The sequence below is a fragment of the Lepidochelys kempii genome, chromosome 5, assembly GCF_965140265.1.
Source record: "Lepidochelys kempii isolate rLepKem1 chromosome 5, rLepKem1.hap2, whole genome shotgun sequence".
NCBI classification, from domain to species: domain Eukaryota; kingdom Metazoa; phylum Chordata; order Testudines; family Cheloniidae; genus Lepidochelys; species Lepidochelys kempii.
Genome location: NC_133260.1, coordinates 812,094 through 830,575, shown reverse-complemented (window position 1 = coordinate 830,575; position 18,482 = coordinate 812,094). Strand labels below are relative to the sequence as shown.

At 57.7% G+C, this 18,482-nt stretch overlaps 1 protein-coding gene across 3 annotated transcripts; it reads right to left on the bottom strand.

The window, feature by feature from the left end:
- Positions 1-681: 681 nt before the first annotated feature.
- On the bottom strand, positions 682-17,970 carry RGP1 (RGP1 homolog, RAB6A GEF complex partner 1). Of its 3 annotated transcripts, none has more exons than XM_073343272.1 (9): positions 17,868-17,970; positions 17,143-17,281; positions 5,990-6,126; positions 5,456-5,539; positions 4,369-4,518; positions 4,135-4,281; positions 3,540-3,667; positions 3,064-3,241; positions 682-2,007 (listed from the first exon to the last, which is right to left on the bottom strand). In XM_073343272.1, the coding sequence occupies exons 2-9, from the start codon at positions 17,256-17,258 to the stop codon at positions 1,784-1,786; spliced, it is 1,164 nt and encodes a 387-aa protein (XP_073199373.1). In that variant the 5' UTR covers positions 17,259-17,281; positions 17,868-17,970; the 3' UTR covers positions 682-1,783. The 3 variants fall into 3 exon arrangements, with proteins under 3 accessions (XP_073199373.1, XP_073199375.1, XP_073199376.1); XM_073343274.1 differs by lacking the exon at positions 17,868-17,970 and adding an exon at positions 17,729-17,861; XM_073343275.1 differs by lacking the exon at positions 3,064-3,241 and having other exon boundaries at positions 1,915-2,007.
- Positions 17,971-18,482: the final 512 nt, after the last annotated feature.

The following is an 18,482-nucleotide window of genomic DNA, read 5'->3' as shown; positions in this document are numbered from 1 at the left end:
CTGACCTCCCACAAGGGGCAGGCCGGACCACACGCAGCAGCACTGGGGCCGTTTGCTCAGAGCCAGGATGGGACGTGGCCGGAATGGCCTGTCGGACAGCAAGGAAGCACCCCGCCACCAGGCAGGGGCAGTTACAGGGATCCGTCCCCCCAGCACAGGGCAGGGCTGGGGCAGTTACAGGGATCCCCCCCACACCTCCCCAAGGACTGGGGCAGTTACAGGAATCCACCCCCCAGGGAAGAGCTAGGGCTGCCAGAGGGACCCCTCCCTCAGCACAGGGCAGAGCTGGGGCAGTTACAGGAATCCACCCCCCAGGGAAGAGCTAGGGCTGCCAGAGGGACCCCTCCCTCAGCACAGGGCAGAGCTGGGGCAGTTACAGGAATCCACCCCCCAGGGAAGAGCTAGGGCTGCCAGAGGGACCCCTCCCTCAGCACAGGGCAGAGCTGGGGCAGTTACAGGAATCCACCCCCCAGGGAAGAGCTAGGGCTGCCAGAGGGACCCCTCCCTCAGCACAGGGCAGGGCTAGGGCAGTTACAGGAACCTCCCCCCTCCCCAGGGCTGGGGCAGTTACAGAGATCCATGCCCCGCAAAGGGCAGAGCTAGGGCTGTTACAGGGACCTCCCCCACCCCGTCCGGCGCAGAGCAGAGCCAGGGCTGCTGTAAGGACCTGTGAAGGCTGTGGGCTGGGCACTCAGGTGTTTATTCATTTGCACACCCAGAGCAGACAGCGGGGAGAGAACTCAGGAGCCTGGAGGGGTCGGGCCTGGCCCCTCTGCTGCCTGGCCCCGGTCAATCCCAGCACTTGGAGCACAGCGCTGGGTGCCCCAGGGCTTCAGCGAAGCTGCTGCCTGCCCTGATGGGCGGGGCTCTCCCTGGGTGCCGGTCGATGGGACCCAGTGCTGCCCGCACCTGGGGGCAGGGGGGTGTGACACGTCGCTCGGCTGCAGGGGGGATTTCACTGCCCGAGCGATGGAGTTACACTGACCTCGTTGCCTGGCCCGGCCCAGAAGCAGGGAGAGAAGAGGCACCACCCATCCGCCCTAGGGAGAGCAGGGCCAAGAACCCAGCCTCCGGGCCAGGATCTCCTTGCTCCCAGCCCAGGCGGGGCCCCCTGGTCTAAGGCCCTGGAGCAGCAGCACCTGCCCCTGCCTCCGTGGGACCCTGGCCTCTCCCTGGGGAAGCCAGCTACATGCAGGAGCTCAGCTTGGGCGTGCAGGGCACCTGCTTCCCCTCTGCTGGGGTTGCCCCAGGCCGGGAGCTGACTCTACCAGAGGGGGCTGCAGTTCCCATGCGGGATGGACACGCCTCAGGGCGGTCACAGGCTGGAGGGCTGTTGCTCCCAGCAAGGGCACTGGACATGTGTCAGCTGGAAATGGGGTCCTTCCCGTGGCGAGGAGGGGGGGAGATCCCAGCGGGAATGGACGTGGGCTTCCTAGGAGACTGGTGCGGGTAGTCACTGGAAGGGCGACCCTGGGCTGGGCACAAGGCCCCGCACTGGGGAGAAAGCAGCCAGGCCGCGCACTGCTAGTCATCCCCCTTATAGAGAGCACTGGGGTTCCTGTGCACACCCAGGGGACCAGGAGCCTGGCTCCCGGCCCAGAGACGCAGCTCAGGAAGGAGAGGCCAGCTAGTGTTGGGCACAGAGTGTTGTCTCTCAAACAGGCAGGGCCGCCCAGCTGGCACAGGGCCTCCGAGTGGGCCTGTGCCCCACCGCCCGGCAGCTGCCATCCCTAGCAGGTGACGTGAATGGCGCCCCAGGCTCCCACCTAGATCCTGCCCCAGCTCAGATAGTGATGGAGTTTGTGCTGGAGAACTGGGACACATAGGAGGCCAGGACGGGATTGGTCGGCAGGACTTTGATGGGCAGGTCCCAGCTGAAGGTATCCACTTCGATTTGCTCCACCCCAGTCCAGGTGATGGTTTCCGACGGGTTCTCAGGGACCGTGTGGGCCTCCCCTGAGTCCCGGGAGGTCACAAACTCAAAGTGCAGCCTCCACTTCAGAGACACTGTGGGTGAAAGGAGGGTCAGAGGCTGTGAGTGCGACGACACCTGGACGGCACGGCAGGGGGTCCCCGCTCAGCAGCCACATTATCTCCAGCCAGCTTGGTGAAGGGGTCCCCCTTTCTAAGAGGGCAGTGTGACGAAGCGGGACTGTTCTTAATGTTTCCTCTGAATAGTGTGGGGGTGCCTCAGTTTCCCCTAGGCAGTTCTTAAGTATCTAGGGAGTGGGGTAAGGGTGTATGATCATTGCAGAGCCCTAGAGGGCAGGTGTGTGCAGGGGTCTGGACCCAGAGAATGGCCAACACCCTGTTTCCTGGCAACTGATGGCCTGGGCCCTTCCCCCCTGCAAGGTGAGAGCTAAAGTGTTGGAGAACAAAGGAATCAGATGACCTCCTGACCCAGGAAAGGAACAAAGCCCAGGGGAAGAGGGGCTGGAGGGAGTTTCAGTTTGGGGCTGGCTGGGACATGGAGTGAAGTGCAGATGTGGTTGTCTGGCTCCCTGCCCCCCAAAATGGACCCAGCTGAGGGGTCCTGTTCTCTGCACCTGCAAGCTCTGTGTTAGACCATGTTCCTGTCGTCTAATAAACCTTCTGTTTTACTGGCTGGCTGAGAGTCCCGTCTGACTGCGAAGTTGGGGGGCAGGACCCTCTGGCTTCCCCAGGACCCCGCCTGGGCGGACTCACTGTGGGAAGCGCACGGAGGGGCAGAGGAGGCTGAATGCTCCGAGGTCAGACCCAGGAAGGGGAAAGCTGGGCGAGCTGTGTGTCCTGCAGACAGGCTGCTCACAGAGAGGAGACTGCCCCAGAGTCCTGACTGGCTTCATGGGGAGCAGTTCCAGAGCATCGCTCGGGGACGCCGTGACAGGCAGCAACCCCCCCAGCACCGGTACAGCTGTCTCCTCTCTGGCGCCTGTCTCTGACGGGGGTATGCCAGCACAGGGCAGGGCAGGAGTCTGAGCAGGCGTCTGAGCAGGCAGGGGCAGGAGCCTCTAGGGATGGCAGTGGGGCGATGCCAACCCCCCCCCAGCCGTGAGCACGAGCAGCTCCCTTCCGGGCACTCACCGATATTGGTGGTGAAGCCGGGCGTGGAGCTCAGCGGGACGGGAAGGCTGAAGCTGCTCCTGGCTGTATGCAGACAGGATTCCTGGTGGCGGGCGTGTGTGCTGTAGGAGACGGGCTGCCCGCGCCGCCGTTGGAACTCCTCCTGGATACTCTCCTCTGTCTGCAGGCTCACCGAGTACTGGGAGCAGGCACACACATGGGGGAGGGCAAAGCGCCCTGGCTTTCAGACACCGCTGCGTGATCCCAGCCGAGAGCTCGGCAGAAGGCTCTGAGGGGCCTAGCTCTGAACAGCTCGCAGCCCCCCCCCAAACCAAACCCACCAGGAAGCCCAAGGCAGGACTCTGGACTGCCCAGAAGCGCCCAAAGCAGCCCAGTGTCTGCTGCACTGCTGCGAGCCCGCCTGCCCACGTGCACCCCTGGCCAGACAAGGGACGGGCTGCTTGGCCGCGTGGCCGGGAAGCAGGAGCTGCACTCACCTGCAGGCAGGGGATGTCCCCTTCCGAGAAGTTAAATGTCCCGAGGATGTCTTCTCCAATCTTATAGACAGTCTTAAAGATCCCGAACTTGCCCACCTTCCCCCGGGTGTTGCTGATGTTATACACGTCTGTGGAGAAAGGAGACGGGCAGATGAGCCAGGGCTGCTGCTACTCCCCGCCTGGAACAAAGCCCCAGCCCAAGAGCATGGCTGTGCCCCTGAAAGACTGGACTCCTGCTGAGGACAGCTCTCGGGGAGCATCGGGGACCCCTCAGCACACGCACTGTGCACGCTGGTCACAACAGGGCCCTGGCTGGCTATGGACAGAGATGCTTTGATCTGTTAGGGCCTTACACAGGCAGGGCAGCGTGGGGCAGCTGTCAGAACGTCAGGGCTCTGGACACGCAGCGAGGCTGCTGGATTGGCTGGTAAGAAAGATCTGCAGAGCCGCTGCTGAGGAATCCAGGGAGCTGGGAATGGGAGACGAATAGGCAGCAGTGCGCACGCCCGCTGGGGACAGGGCAGAGACCGCACAGACCAGGCACGAGCTGGAAGGGGCAGGGAGGGACGGTACGATCAGGTGGGGAACAACCTACGCAGGCTGCGCCGGGAGGTGGCTGCCATCAGCAGCTCCGTGGCCAGGTCCGCCAGCCGGGAGTCTTTCTTCACCCTCTCCTCCTCCTCCAGGAAGGGGTTTGAGGGGGCGACCACTTCGTCCTGGGGGAACTGATACTCTTTGAGCCCTGGGGAGAGAGCGCAGAAAGGGTCACAGCCTGGCAGTGGGCTGGGCATGCCCTGCCCTGCCGGGAGAGTACCGCAGCAGGCCTTACCGTGCAGCACCAGCACCCGGAAGGGCACCCGCAGCAGCTTGATGGGAGAGTTCACCCGCTGGCAGCCGATGGTCAGCTTGTACACATACTTCACTGACTGCCCCCGGAAGGAGGGCGGCCCGTCCACAGGCAGCGTCTCGCAGTACGAGTCTGAAAGGAGGGGGGCAGGGCTCACTGTCCATGGGTCTTACAACGGAAAGAGTTGAGCAACCTTATCTGTGGGAGCCAGCTTGGCCTATACTCCACACAACACTCCCCTGCAGTCTCCCCTCAAGAACGCCGGAGCCTCACAAGCTTGAGGGAATTACCCCTACAGCGCCCCCACCTGGGGCACAGAGGCGTACTACCACCCCCGTTTCACAGACGGGGACCCGAGGCGTCGTGGGGTTCGGTGGATTGGTGGTAATGTGGGACTTTAACTACCCAGACATCTGTGGGAAAAGTACCACAGCAAACCCCAACATTCCCAGGAAGCTCTTGGAATGCACTGGGGACAACTTTTTGTTTCAGAAAGTGGAGGGAGTAACCGGGGGACAGCTATTTTAGACTTCATTCTGACCAGCAGGGAGGAACTGGCTGTGAATCTGAAGGTGGAAGGCAACTGGGAGAAAGGGATCAGGACATTACAGATTTCATGATTCCAAGGAAAGGAAGGAGTGAGAGCAGCAGAATAAGGACAATAAATTTCGCAAAAGCTGACCTTAACAGACTCCAAGAACTGGTAGGTAAGGTCCAAGGGAAGAAAATCTAAGGGACTAAGGAGTTCAGGGCAACGGGCAGTTTCTCAAGGACACAATAGTAAATGCACAACTGCAAACTAGACCGGTGCGAAGGAAACGTAGGAGAATAGTAAGAGGCCAATATGGCTCCATCGGCAGTTCTTTAATGACCTGAAAATCAAAAAGGAATCCTACAGGAAGCGGAAGCCTGGATGTATTGCTAAGGAGGCATACAAAAGAACAGCACAAGCTTACAGGGACAAAATCAGGAAGGCTGAGGAACAAAATGAGTTACACCTAGCCAGGGAGATAAATGCGCCGTGAAACAAGCCCCCTCTCTCCCCGAGGGACGAGAACACAGTCCTTACAGGATTTCGACTCTCCGGGATCCAGGCGCAAGTCACAAAAGAGAATCTTTGGGGATGTGGACAGGATACACTGACCCCGCTCTCCTGAAAGGTAAAGAACAATAATTGCTGCACAGGACCAGAGCACCAGGCGCAACCAGCCCAGTGTCCCCCCACCCCTGACACGTCCCTCCCAGACAGTGCTCAGTGCAGGAGGCATCCTTGCCCAACTGCCTGTCACCCGAGAGAGGCAACTGCTAGAGCATCTGATGTGCCCTGGAGCCGCAGGCCTGACAGCTCCAAGAGCTTAATCCTAGCTGGGGTCACTGCTTTTCTGAATCTCACTGTTTGGGGCCGAAGGTGGGAAATAGGGATTCTCTGCCCTGCATCTCAGCATGCTACGGAGCAGCCCCCCAAGCTCTCTCAGTACCAGTCACTATTTTATCTCTTCTCAGTCTCTTACTCCAAGTCCCTGCTGCATCCCCTCACACGGGCACCCTTCCCCCTGACACACACCCTGAGGCCCGGCATAACAGAGGCCAGGCCAGCACTCACCTCTGTTGGGGACAAACACTGTCTCGTTCTCAGCCTGCACATCGTGCTTGCTGTCATCCGAGGGAGGCAGCGCCACCCGGTTCTCGCTGGCATGAAACTGGCAGTGAATCTGGGCGCTGGCCCATGCCAGCATCTCACTGGGTGCAGAGGAGAGAGACAAGCAGTGAGACATAGCCCAGCAGACACCAAGTCAGGCAACGCACCCAGAGGGGAGGACACAAGGGGAATCACTCTGCTCCCCGTGACATCACATGCCCCGGAACCCCACTCGCTGCACTTCTCCAGCTGCGGGTGCTGAGCCCAGGGTCAGGACAGCACCTAACGTATAAAACCTGGATGGTTAGGGAGATGCCCCTCCCCATGCCATAGGATTCTGCCACAGCTCTATCCAGCAGACCCCCAAACTGCAGCCCCCTTAGTCCAGGTGCTGCTACCGGGGAAATTCTTTATTAGACTTTGTCCTAACAGACAAAGAGCAACTGATCAAAGAACTAAAAGTTAATGGTAGCTTAGGTACCAGTGATCATGACTTGATCACATTTATAATGTGCAAGCAGAATAAAGTCCAGACCCATAATATATACACTTGGTCTTTTAACAGGGCCAATTTCACAAAGCTGAAAACAATTAGAAGCTAAATCAGCTATTGCGAATAATTGAATCAGAAAAAATTGAGTGGTAATTTGGGATCATTTAAGAACACCTTACTAGAGGCCCAAAAAGCTTCCCACAATTGAGGAAGACCACCACGCCGGTTAAAAAACTGACCTGGTTTAGAGAGGAAGTTAAGGACAGCTATAAAAAATTAAATAGTAATATATTACAAATGGAAGAAAGGGCAAGTTGATAGTAATGAATATAAATCAGAAAGTAGGAATTGTAGAAAATTGACAAGGGAAGCAAAGGGACACAGGGAGAAATCTATAGCTGTCAGAGTCAAGGACAATTATTAGGAACAAAAAGCTTCCTCACAACGGTATTGGTCCATTACTCGATGGAAATGTTAGTTATCAATTATACCACAGAAAAGGCAGACGTGTTCAATACATATTTCTGTTCTTTATTTGGGGTAAAAAAGATGATATAGTCTCATTATATGAGCAAAAACAACGAGGAGTCCTTGTGGCACCTTAGAGACCAACACATTTATTTGGGCATAAGCTTTCGTGGTCTAGAACCCAATTCATCAGATGCATGGAGTGGAAAATACAGGAGCAAGTATAAATACATGAAAAGATGTGAATTGCCTTACCAAGTAGGAGGTCAGTCTAATGAGACAATTCAATTAACAGTAGGATACCAAGGGAGGAAAAATCACTTTTGTAGTGGTAATGAGGGTGGCCCATTTCAAACAGTTGACAAGAAGGTGTGAGTAACAGTAGGGGGAAATTAGTATGGGGGAAATTAAGTTTTGTAATGACCCAACCACTCCCAGTTTTTATTCAGGCCTAATTTGATAGTTTCCAGTTTTCAAATTAATTCCAGTTCTGCAGTTTCACGTTGGAGTCTGTTTTTAAAGTTTTTTTGTTGAAGAATTGCCACTTTTAGGTCTGTTATTGAGTGACCAGGGAGATTGAAGTGTTCTCCTACTGGTTTTTGGATGTTATAATTCCTGATGTCAGATTTGTGTCCATTTATTCTTTTGCGTAGAGACTGTCCGGTTTGGCCAATGTACATGGCAGAAGGGCATTGCTGGCACATGATGGCATACTACAATATTGTGATATTTTGTCTTATTTTGTATCCCTTTCTGAATAGTTCCTAATACTGTTAGCCCTTTTGGCTGCTGCTGCACGTACAGCTGAAGTTTTCAGAGACTATCCACGGTGACTCCAAGATCTCTTTCTTGAGAGGTAACAGCTAATTTAGACTCCATCATCATACACGTATAGTTGGGATTATGTTTTCCAATGTCCGTTACTTTGGACTTATCAAAGCTGAATGTCATCTGCCATTTTGTTGCCCAGTCACCCAGTTTCATGAGATCCCCTCTAACTCTTTACAGTCAGCTTTGGACTTAACTATCTTGAATACTTTGAACTTACCAAGGGCCACGGTGGAGTCTTCATCACTGACAACGTTTAAATCAAGATGGGATGTTTTTCTAAAAGATCTGCTCTGGGAATTCCGTTGGCAAGATCTACAGCCCGCGCCGTGCAGGGGGTCAGGCCGGTCCAAGGGCCCGCGCTGTGCAGGGGGTCGGGCCGGTCCTAGGGTCCGCGCTGTGCAGGGGGTCGGGCCGGTCCTAGGGCCCGTGCTGTGCAGGGGGTCGGGCCGGTCCTAGGGCCCGTGCTGTGCAGGGGGTCGGGCCGGTCCTAGGGCCCGTGCTGTGCAGGGGGTCGGGCCGGTCCTAGGGCCCGTGCTGTGCAGGAGGTCGGGCCGATCCTAGGGCCCGCGCCGTGCAGGGGGTCGGGCCGGTCCAAGGGCCCGTGCTGTGCAGGAGGTCGGGCCGGTCCTAGGGCCCGTGCTGTGCAGGGGGTCGGGCCGGTCCAAGGGCCCGTGCTGTGCAGGGGGTCGGGCCGGTCCTAGGGCCCGTGCTGTGCAGGAGGTCGGGCCGGTCCAAGGGCCCGTGCTGTGCAGGGGGTCGGGCCGGTCCTAGGGCCCGTGCCGTGCAGGGGGTCGGGCCGGTCCAAGGGCCCGTGCTGTGCAGGAGGTCGGGCCGGTCCTAGGGCCCGTGCCGTGCAGGGGGTCGGGCCGGTCCAAGGGCCCGTGCCGTGCAGGAGGTCGGGCCGGTCCTAGGGCCCGTGCTGTGCAGGGGGTCGGGCCGGTCCTAGGGCCCGTGCCGTGCAGGAGGTCGGGCCGGTCCAAGGGCCCGTGCCGTGCAGGGGGTCGGGCCGGTCCAAGGGCCCGCGCCGTGCAGGGGGTCGGGCCGGTCCAAGGGCCCGCGCCGTGCAGGGGGTCGGGCCGGTCCTAGGGCCCGTGCTGTGCAGGGGGTCGGGCCGGTCCTAGGGCCCGTGCTGTGCAGGGGGTCGGGCCGGTCCTAGGGCCCGCGCCGTGCAGGGGGTCGGGCCGGTCCTAGGGCCCGTGCTGTGCAGGGGGTCGGGCCGGTCCTAGGGCCCGTGCCGTGCAGGGGGTCGGGCCGGTCCAAGGGCCCGCGCCGTGCAGGGGGTCGGGCCGGTCCTAGGGCCCGTGCTGTGCAGGGGGTCGGGCCGGTCCTAGGGCCTGCATTAGATGGGGTGGGGGGAGGGGTCAGACTGACTGACCACAGTTGTCCTTTCTGGCCTTGGAATCTAGGAATCTCAGTGGGGATACCGTGACCTGGGGACTTGCTCCCTCCCATGCTCAAAGCAGGCTGTAGATTCTGCCCGCCAGCTCTTACTGCAAGCCTGGCTCCAGGGTCAGCCTTCTGCAGAGGGCTGAGAGATGTGCAAAGCTCTCTGTTTATTAGCAATGCTCAGTAGTGCCTGGGACCCCAGACAGGATCAGAGCCCCGGTGTGCTGGGTGCTGCCCAGAGACAAAGTTAGTCAGCCATTGCCCTGAAGAGCTGGGAGCCAACTGGCTAGGCAGCAGTTCTGCAGAAAAGGACCTGGGGATTACTGTGGTCGAGAAGCTGGATATGAGTCAGCAGGGTGCCCTCGTTGCCAAGAAGGCTAACAGCATATTGGGCTGCATTAGTAGGAGGATTGAAAGCAGATTGAGGGAAGTGATTATTCCCCTCTATTTGGCACCTGGTGAGGCCACACCTGGAGCATTGTATCCAGTTTTGGTCCCACCACTACAGAAAGGATGAAAACAAATTGGAGAGGGTCCAGCGGAGGGCAACGAAAATAATTAGGGGGCTGGGGCACATGACTTATGAGGAGAGGCTGAGGGAACTGGGCTTATTTAGTCTGCAGAAGAGAAGAGTGAGGGGGAGATTTGATTGCAGCCTTCAACTACCTGAAAGGGGGTGTGATGAAGTGGGACTGTTCTTAATGTTTCCTCTGAATAGTGTGGGGGGTGCCTCAGTTTCCCCTAGGCAGTTCTTAAATATCTAGGGGGTGGAGTAAGGGTGTATGATCATTGCAGAGCCCTAGAGGGCAGGTGTGTGCAGGGGTCTGGACACAGAGAATGGCCGACACCCTGTTTCCTGGCAACTGATGGCCTGGGCCCTTCCCCCCCTGCAAGGTGAGAGCTGAAGGGTTGGAGAACAAAGGAATCAGGTGACCACCTGGCCCGGGAAAGGAACAAAGCCCAGAGGAGGAAGGGCTGGAGGGGGTTTTCAGTTTGGGGCTGGCTGGGACATGGAGTGAAGTGCAGACGTGGTTGTCTGGCTCACTGCCCCCCAAAATGGACCCAGCTGAGGGGTCCTGTTCTCTGCACCTGCAAGCTCTGTTTTAGACCATGTTCCTGTCGTCTAATAAACCTTCTGTTTTACTGGCTGGCTGAGAGTCACGTCTGACTGCGAAGTTGGGGGGCAGGACCCTCTGGCTTCCCCAGAAGCCCCGCCTGAGCGGACTCGCTGGGGGAAGCGCACGGAGGGGCAGAGGATGCTGAATGCTCCGAGGTCAGACCCAGGAAGGTGGAAGCTGGGTGAGCTGTGTGTCCTGAAGACAGGCTTCTCACAGAAAGGCGACTGCCCCAGAGTCCTGACTGGCTTCATGGGGAGCAGTTCCAGAGCATCACCGGGGACTCCGTGACAGGGGGTTCCAAAGAGGATGGAGCTCGGCTGTTCTCAGTGGTGGCAGATGACAGAACGAGGAGCAACGGTCTCAAGTTGCAGTGGGGGAGGTCTAGGTTGGATATTAGGAAAAACTTTTTCACTAGGAGGGTGGTGAAGCACTGGAATGCGTTACCTAGGGAGGTGGTGGAATCTCCTTCCTTAGAGGTTTTTAAGACTTGGCTTGACAAAGCCCTGGCTGGGATGGTTTAGTTGGGGATTGGTCCTGCTTTGAGCAGGGGGTTGGACTAGATACTTCCTGAGGTCTCTTCCAACGCTAATCTTCTATGATACTATGATAACTGTAAGAGCTCACAGTGTAAACAGACGAGGCAGAGAGGAAGCATTATTATCCCCATCTGACGAAGGGGAACTGAGGCCAAGAGAGACGAAGTGACTTGCCCAGGGTCAGACAGGAAGTCTGTGTCAGAAACAGGAGTGCTCTCTAATGCCTTTGCTGACTGGTCAGGGGGGCAGTGCTCATGTACACTGCCGGGTGAACCACGGTTCTAGTCATTCTTAAGAGGCTGGTGATGGATACAAATCAAAAGGGACACATACAATATTGCGTTCTGAGGGGTGGCTTAGAACGATGGAGGAGCTCTACAAATGGACCCCTCTCTGCGCAGATTAAACTGAAGTTGGAGACAAATGCTCCAGCCTGCTGAACCCAGCTCTCCCGGGACTGACTCCAGGAGGGTCAGGCTAGACGCCCCTCTGTTATGTACACATCAAGGCCAGGAGGCTGTGTCCGCCGGGAGGTGAACTCCCCCAGCCGGTTTCCGACCTGGACCAATACCAGGAAACCCCAAGATGCTGGATTCGGGAGACAGGTGCGTATCTCCATCAGGGATACCTCTGAAAGCTGCATCCACCCTTCTCAGTAATCCCTTCTCTGCACTTTGGGACTTTGGGGAAAACGGGGCCTTTTCTCTTGTGCTGCTGTGTGCTCTGAGCCCAGGCCGCCCCCTCCAGTGCGTGTCACTAGCGCCCCCAAGAGCCTCCCCAGACGGCACGTCTGCAGCAGCACCGCGGGTGTCTCCTGCACTAGGGCTCAGGACAGGGAGACTCCCCAGGCGGGCCTCTGGGGACCGTGCTGGAGTGAAGGGGTGAAACAGAGTGCAGGAAAGGACGGACCTTTATTCCTCGGCCCCAGTGATGCGGCAAGAGTGTGGTAACAAAGGGTGACACCTGGCTCACGTGACAGGGAGCAGCCGCTACGGATCCCAGGAGACGCTGTTACATCTTTTCTTTTTAAATTACACGGGAACCAAACGTAACACCAACGAAAGCGACATCTGCAAACGAGTTAGCCGACTAACACAGCCCCCAAATGCACGCCTCTGGGACAGAGGTCGAGATACTGACCCCCTGGCAGTAACGACCCCCCTGAACCTCTGAGGAGTTTGGAGCACATGGTCGTTTCTTGTTCTCAAAACACTCCCTTCCGCAGTGACCTGACAGGCTGCTGAGGTGGATCCGCCACCTGGGCCTGCTTTTCTGGCTGGCGGGGGCAAAAGCACAACCATTACGCTCAGTGCTTTGAGTAGCCTTACACAAGCATGGCCTGACTGGGTCAGACCAAGGGTCCATCTAGCCCAGTCTCCTGCCTGCCGACAGCGGCCAGTGCCAGGTGCCCCAGAAGGATGAACAGAACAGGTGATCACCAAGTGACCCATCCCCTGTCGCCCATTCCCAGCATCTAGCAAACACAGCCCTAGAGCTGTCTTTGCTTAGAGTTAGATACCCTCCTTTGCTTTTGCACAACTGACTCTGGGGGAGAGTCTAAGCTCTGACACTCAGCTTTGGCATGGATGGTACAGCTGTTGCCTCAGCAGGCTGCTAGCCATTATCTCCTGAGTGTCTGACATTCTCTCCCACTTGCAATGGGGGTAACTGCCTTGCTTTGACATTTTATATCATAGTATTTCTTCTGTTTTAGTTGCTTGGCCCATTGCGCTTTGTAAGTACAGCAGAACCTCAGTGTTACAAACCCCAGAGTTAAGAACTCGCCAGTCAACCACACACCTCAATTGGAACTGGAAGTACATAATCAGACAGCAGCAGAGGAGAAAAAGAAAAAGAAAGAAAGAAGCAAATCCAGCCCAGTACTGTTAAATATAAACTACTAAAAAATAAAGGGAAAGTTCAAAAAAAGATTTGACAAGCTAAGGAAACTTTTTCTGTTTTTGTTTCCTTTATATTCAGAGGGTTAAAAGCAGCATTTTCCTTCTGCACAGTCAAGTTTCAAAGTTGTATTAAGTCAATGTTCAGTTGTAAACTTTTGAAAGAACCAGAAGGTTTTGTCCTGAGTTACAAACATTTCAGAGTTACGAACAACCTCCATTCCCGAGGGGTTGTAACGCTGAGGCTCTGCTGGACTTGAGGGTGGCAGTCCTTGGCTCAAGATGCTTAGGAGATTCAGAATTAAGGTTTCTATCCTTCTGTCCACAAGTCTCTAACTGGTGTGCTGGTGATGCTAACAAGCACTGCGAATGCTGTAAGAGTCTGCTAGGTATGGCTCCCTTGAATCAACAGAGCTTTTCACCTCTTAATCAAGGTCCTTGCCACCTGCACTTTCCTGCTGACCCAGCTGACTGTGCATAGCAGGGTCTTGGCATGGTGTACTTGAATTGCTCTATCAAGCAGAACAGCCACAATGAGCCATTTGTGAATCGTGAGCTGTTACTAAGTGGGAATGTTCTGTAACATTTTTATGAGTCCTATTTGTGCCTCAGCTTCGTTGTTCTGCATTGTTACCCTGTGGGTTGGGAGGGACTGTTCGCTCTCAGAGCAGGCTGGGAGACACAGCTGTGGGTATCACCAAGCTGTCTGGGCCCAGGCCCCACATCAATGGAGCATTTGAAAAGACAAAGGCAAATCCAGTCGCTGGGACATCGACACTTAGAGACGGAAGACCCAGAGGGATCGGGATTTCCCACCTCTCAGCAGGGAGGCTGAGCAGCATTCCCCAGCTGGAGAACAAAGGACTGGGGAGGTGTGAGATGGGGATCGGAGCTGGGACTCTCACCTGGAGTCTGACCAAGGAGATCCAAGGAAATGGGTTCCCTACAGCTTGGCTGGGCTCTGGGCTGGTCAGACTGGAGGATGCTCTGGCAGCGCTGTGGGACTGTCACTGCAGGTGCTGGGCGAGGTACATTCATCCCCGAGGGGTGGACGAGTTTCCATCTGGGTCTGTCTCCGTGGGATTCAGTGAGTGGCGCTCACGGGCAAAGCAGGGGGCTGCAGGCCCAGAAGTCCAGTCTGAGGGGGCAGTGAAGCCGAATGGCTCATAGGCGCCGACTCAGTGGATGCTCCGGGGCTGAAGCACCCACGGGTAAAAATTGGTGGGTGCTCTGCACCCACCGGCAGCTCCCCGCCCCGCCTCAGCTCACCTCCGCCTCTGCTCCTCCTCCTCCCCTGAGTGCACCGCACACCCGCTTTTCCCCCCTAGCTCCCAGAACTTGCGCCGTGAAACAGCTGTTTCGCGCGGCAAGCGCTGGGAAGGAGTGGGGAGGAGGGGGAATGCGGTGCGCTCGGGAAGAGGCGGGGCCTGGGCAGGGATTTGGGGAAAGGGTCCAATAGGGGCAGGGACTTTGGGGAAGGGGTTGGAACGGGGGCAGGGTGGGGAAAGGGTGGAGTCAGGGCGGGGCCAGGGGTGCGTGAGCACCCACCGGCGCCGGGGAAAGTTGGCGCCTATGGAATGGCTTACCCTGGAGGAAGAATGAGACCCTTAGGGGGTCCGGCACACTGAGGGGGCTCCTCTGAAAGACCGTTCCAAAGCTGGGGGTGTAGCACCGATCCTGTGGATCTGTGATATGAGCCATTCTCTCTTATTAATTCACCTGGCATCCCATGGTGAGCAAACTATGATTTACCCTACATTACAGGTTGTACAGTACCAGCCCAAATTTAGAGAAAACTGGAGTGGCAGTTCGCCATTAAGTGGCAATCTTTTTCCTGCTTCATTCAGAGAGATTAGTGCCAGCCTTGGACCATAAGAACATAAAAATGGCCATACTGGGTCTAGGTGACCAGACAGCAAGTGTGAAAAATCGGGACGGGGGTGGGGGGTAATAGGAACCTATATAAGAAAAAGACCCAAAACCGGGACTGTCCCTGTAAAATCCAGACATCTGGTCACCCTAACTGGGTCAGATCAAAGGTCCATCTAGCCCAGTATCCTGTCTTCCGACAGCGGCCAATGCCAGGTGCTTCAGAGGGAATGCACGGAACAGGGAATCATCAAGTGATCCATCTCCTGTCGCCCATTCCCAGCATCTGGCAAACACAGGCTAGGGACACCATCCCTGCCCATCCTGGCTCATAGCCATTGGTAGACCTATCGTGCATGAACTTGTTTAGTTCTTTTTTGAACCCTGTTATAGTCTTGGACTTCACACCATCCTCTGGCAAGGAGTTCCACAGGTTGGCTGTGCGTTGTGTGAATACTTCCTTCTGTTTGTTTTTAATCTGCTGTCTGTTCATTTCAGTGGGTGACTCCTAGTTCGTGTGTTGTGAGAAGGAGTAAATAACACGTCCTTGTTTGCTTTCTCCACACCAGTCACAATTTTATAGATCTCTGTCATATCGCCCCTTAGTCGGGTCTTTTCCAAGCTGAAAAGTTCCAGTCTTATTAACCTTTCCTCGTATGGAAGCTGTTCCGTACCCCTCATCATTTTTGTTGCCCTTTTCTGTACTTGTTCCAATTCAGATACATCTTTTTTGAGATGGGGCGACCACACCCGCATGCAGTGTTCAAGGTACGGGCGCACCATGGATTTATACAGAGGCAACATGATATTTTCAGTCTTATTCTCTCTCCCTTTCCGAACGACTCTCACCATTCCATCTGCTTCTCTGAATGCCGCTGCACACAAACAGCTGCCAGTGTTTTGGGTTTTTTTTTTTTTTTTTTTCAATTTGAGCATAGTTCTGCTGAGTTGTTGTCACAGAGTCCCTGGGCGATGCTCTGGAACTGCTCCCCATGAAGCCAGTCAGGACTCTGGGGTAGTTGCCTTTCTGTGAGCAGCCTGTCTTCAGGACACACAGCTCACACAGCTTCCACCTTCCTGGGTCTGACCTCGGAGCATTCAGCATCCTCTGCCCCTCCGTGCGCTTCCCCCCAGTGAGTCCACTCAGATGGGGCTCCTGGGGAAGCCAGAGGGTCCTGCACCCCAACTTCGCAGTCAGACGGGACTCTCAGCCAGCCAGTAAAACAGAAGGTTTATTAGACGACAGGAACGTGGTCTAAAACAGAGCTTGCAGGTGCAGAGAACGGGACCCCTCAGCTGGGTCCATTCTGGGGGGCAGTGAGCCAGACAACCACGTCTGCACTTCACTCCATGTCCCAGCCAGCCCCAAACTGAAACTCCCTCCAGCCCCTCCTCCTCTGGGCTTTGTTCCTTTCCCGGGCCAGGTGGTCACCTGATTCCTTTGTTCTCCAACCCTTTAGCTCTCACCTCGCAGGGGGGAAGGGCCCAGGCCATCAGTTGCCAGGAAACAGGGTGTCGGCCATTCTCTGTGTCCAGACTCCTGCACACACCGGCCCTCTAGGGCTCTGCAATGATCATACACCCTTACCCCACCACCTAGATACTTAAGAACTGCCTAGGGGAAACTGAGGCACCCCCACACTATTCAGAGGAAACATTAAGAACAGTCCCACTTCGTCACAGTTGTGCTTTCACCCTTGCTTTGGGGGAATCATCTTGCAGGAGGTCAGCCCCAAAACCACGAGCTTGCATCACCCAAGACCTCAGCCCTTTGTCAATCTCAGAGTATTTCAGAACAGGTGCTTCTGACAGTTTTTTCAACTGCCGAAAGCTTTTCTCTCAACACTCGTGGCCGCGTCTCCAGGTGGAGCTCTGTGCGGATCATTGTACCTTGACAACTTTGGGATGAATTTGCTCAGCAAAATTAACACGGCTGTGGGGCAGTTATGTACTTGCAAATTGTCACCCCCTCCCTGGCCCTTCATCCACGGCTCCTCATGGTGGTGTGCGAGGTCTCTGGGGGCAGGACCCCGGCTGTATGTCTGTGCACTGCTCAGCACAAAGATGTCCTGATGCCAAGCGGAGCCCCTGGGTGCTCCGGTAAGTTACTATTCTCCTCTCAGTGACCCGGCGTCCCGGTGGAACCAGTCCTTCAGGTTTAAAAGCCAGTTTAGCCCCCTTCTTCCCCTGTAACCTTGTGTGTCATTTCAATCACTCCAAACTGGGGGTGGGGAGGCCTCACCCCCAGAGACAGATCCTTTGCCTAGTTTATTCCCCTTGGCCAAACGGAGCTGACCCTGCAGGCCTGGTCACTGACTAAGCAGGGGACAGGCAAGTCCCAGTTGGGTGCTGCCTGAGCAGAGGGGCCCCCTGGGGTGGGGAAGGCTGTGAAGTGACAAGGCCACAGCATCCCCCCCAGCCCCCTTCTCCTCCCAGGACCCCGCCCTGGCCTCCACTCTGCTCCGGGGGCCGCCCAGGCTGGGACCCCATCCCCCTGGGGCTGGCGGGGGGCTGGTACCTGCTGGCGGAGGTGGAGGTGGCCGAGAGCGGGTTGGTGAAGACGATCCCACACTCCAGCATCTCCCCGGCCAGGAACACGGGCCCGCGGCTCAGCTGGGCCAGAACCTCGATCATGGCTCCGGCCACGCCAGCTGCACCTGCAACCGCCCCAGACCTGGGTGAACCCGCACGTCTGCCGGGGGGGACCCGAACCCCCGCCTCAGAGACACCCCCCCACCGTGCCCCCCACCGCACCCCGGGGCAGCCCCAGACCCGGGTGAACCCACATGTCTGCCGGGGGGGACCCGAAGCCCCGCGTCAGAGACACCCCCCCACCGTGCCCCGACCCCCTCCCACCGCACCCCGGGGCAGCCCCAGACCCGGGTGAACCCGCACGTCTGCCGGGGGGGACCCGAAGCCCCGCGTCAGAGACACCCCCCCCACCGTGCCCCGACCCCCCCCACCGCACCCCGGGGCAGCCCCAGACCCGGGTGAACCCACATGTCTGCCGGGGGGGACCCGAACCCCCGCGTCAGAGACACCCCCACCCCACCGCGCCCCCCACCGCACCCCGGGCGGACCCTGAGACCCGCCGAGACCCGAACCTCCGCGGGCAGCCGGGCTGGGACCCAGGCGTCCGGGGGGCCTTCGGCCAAGACGGCAGCCCGGGCTTCCTGCCGCGGGGCCTCCCCCGAGCCCCGCCCCGGCGGACGCGGGACCCCCCCGCGGGCCCCGCTCACTCACCGGCGGGACACAGGGACCCTCGGCAGCGCAGACAGCGACCCCGGCCCGCTCGGGAATCGTCGGCTCCGCTCGGAGAGGTTCGGGCTCCGCTCGGCTCCGTTCGGGAATCGTCGGCTCCGCTCGGAGAGGTTCGGGCTCCGTTCGGGAATCGTCGGCTCCGCTCGGAGAGGTTCGGGCTCCGCTCGGCTCCGTTCGGGAATCGTCGGCTCCGCTCGGAGAGGTTCGGGCTCCGTTCGGGAATCGTCGGCTCCGCTCGGCTCCGTTCGGGCTCCGCTCGGCTCCGTTCGGGAATCGTCGGCTCCGCTCGGAGCGGTTCGGGCCCCGCCATTCGGCTCCGCTCGGAGAGGTTCGGGCTCCGCTCGGCTCCGTTCGGGAATCGTCGGCTCCGCTCGGAGCGGTTCGGGCCCCGCCATTCGGCCCCGCTCGGGAAGGTTCGGGCGCCGCTCGGCCGGGTTCGCGTTCCGGTCCCCGCTCCCCCCGCCGGCCGAGCCGGTTGGGCTTCGGGCCGGTTTCCTCCCGAGTCCCGCCTTCCGGGCCCGCAGAGCTCGCGCGGGGTGAGGCCGGCAGGTCAGCGGCCGGCGGGCGGACAGACAGGCGGACAGCCGTTGGGCGGGG

Excerpts from the sequence above, each read along its gene's own strand:
- RGP1 (XM_073343272.1), bottom strand. The coding sequence starts at position 17,258 with ATGATCGAGGTTCTGGCCCAGCTGAGCCGCGGGCCCGTGTTCCTGGCC. Across the intron at positions 6,127-17,142 it reads ACCTCCACCTCCGCCAGCAG|TGAGATGCTGGCATGGGCCA; the intron begins GTACCAGCCCCC and ends CTCTGCACCCAG. Across the intron at positions 3,242-3,539 it reads GGGACATCCCCTGCCTGCAG|TACTCGGTGAGCCTGCAGAC; the intron begins GTGAGTGCAGCT and ends GCCTGCTCCCAG.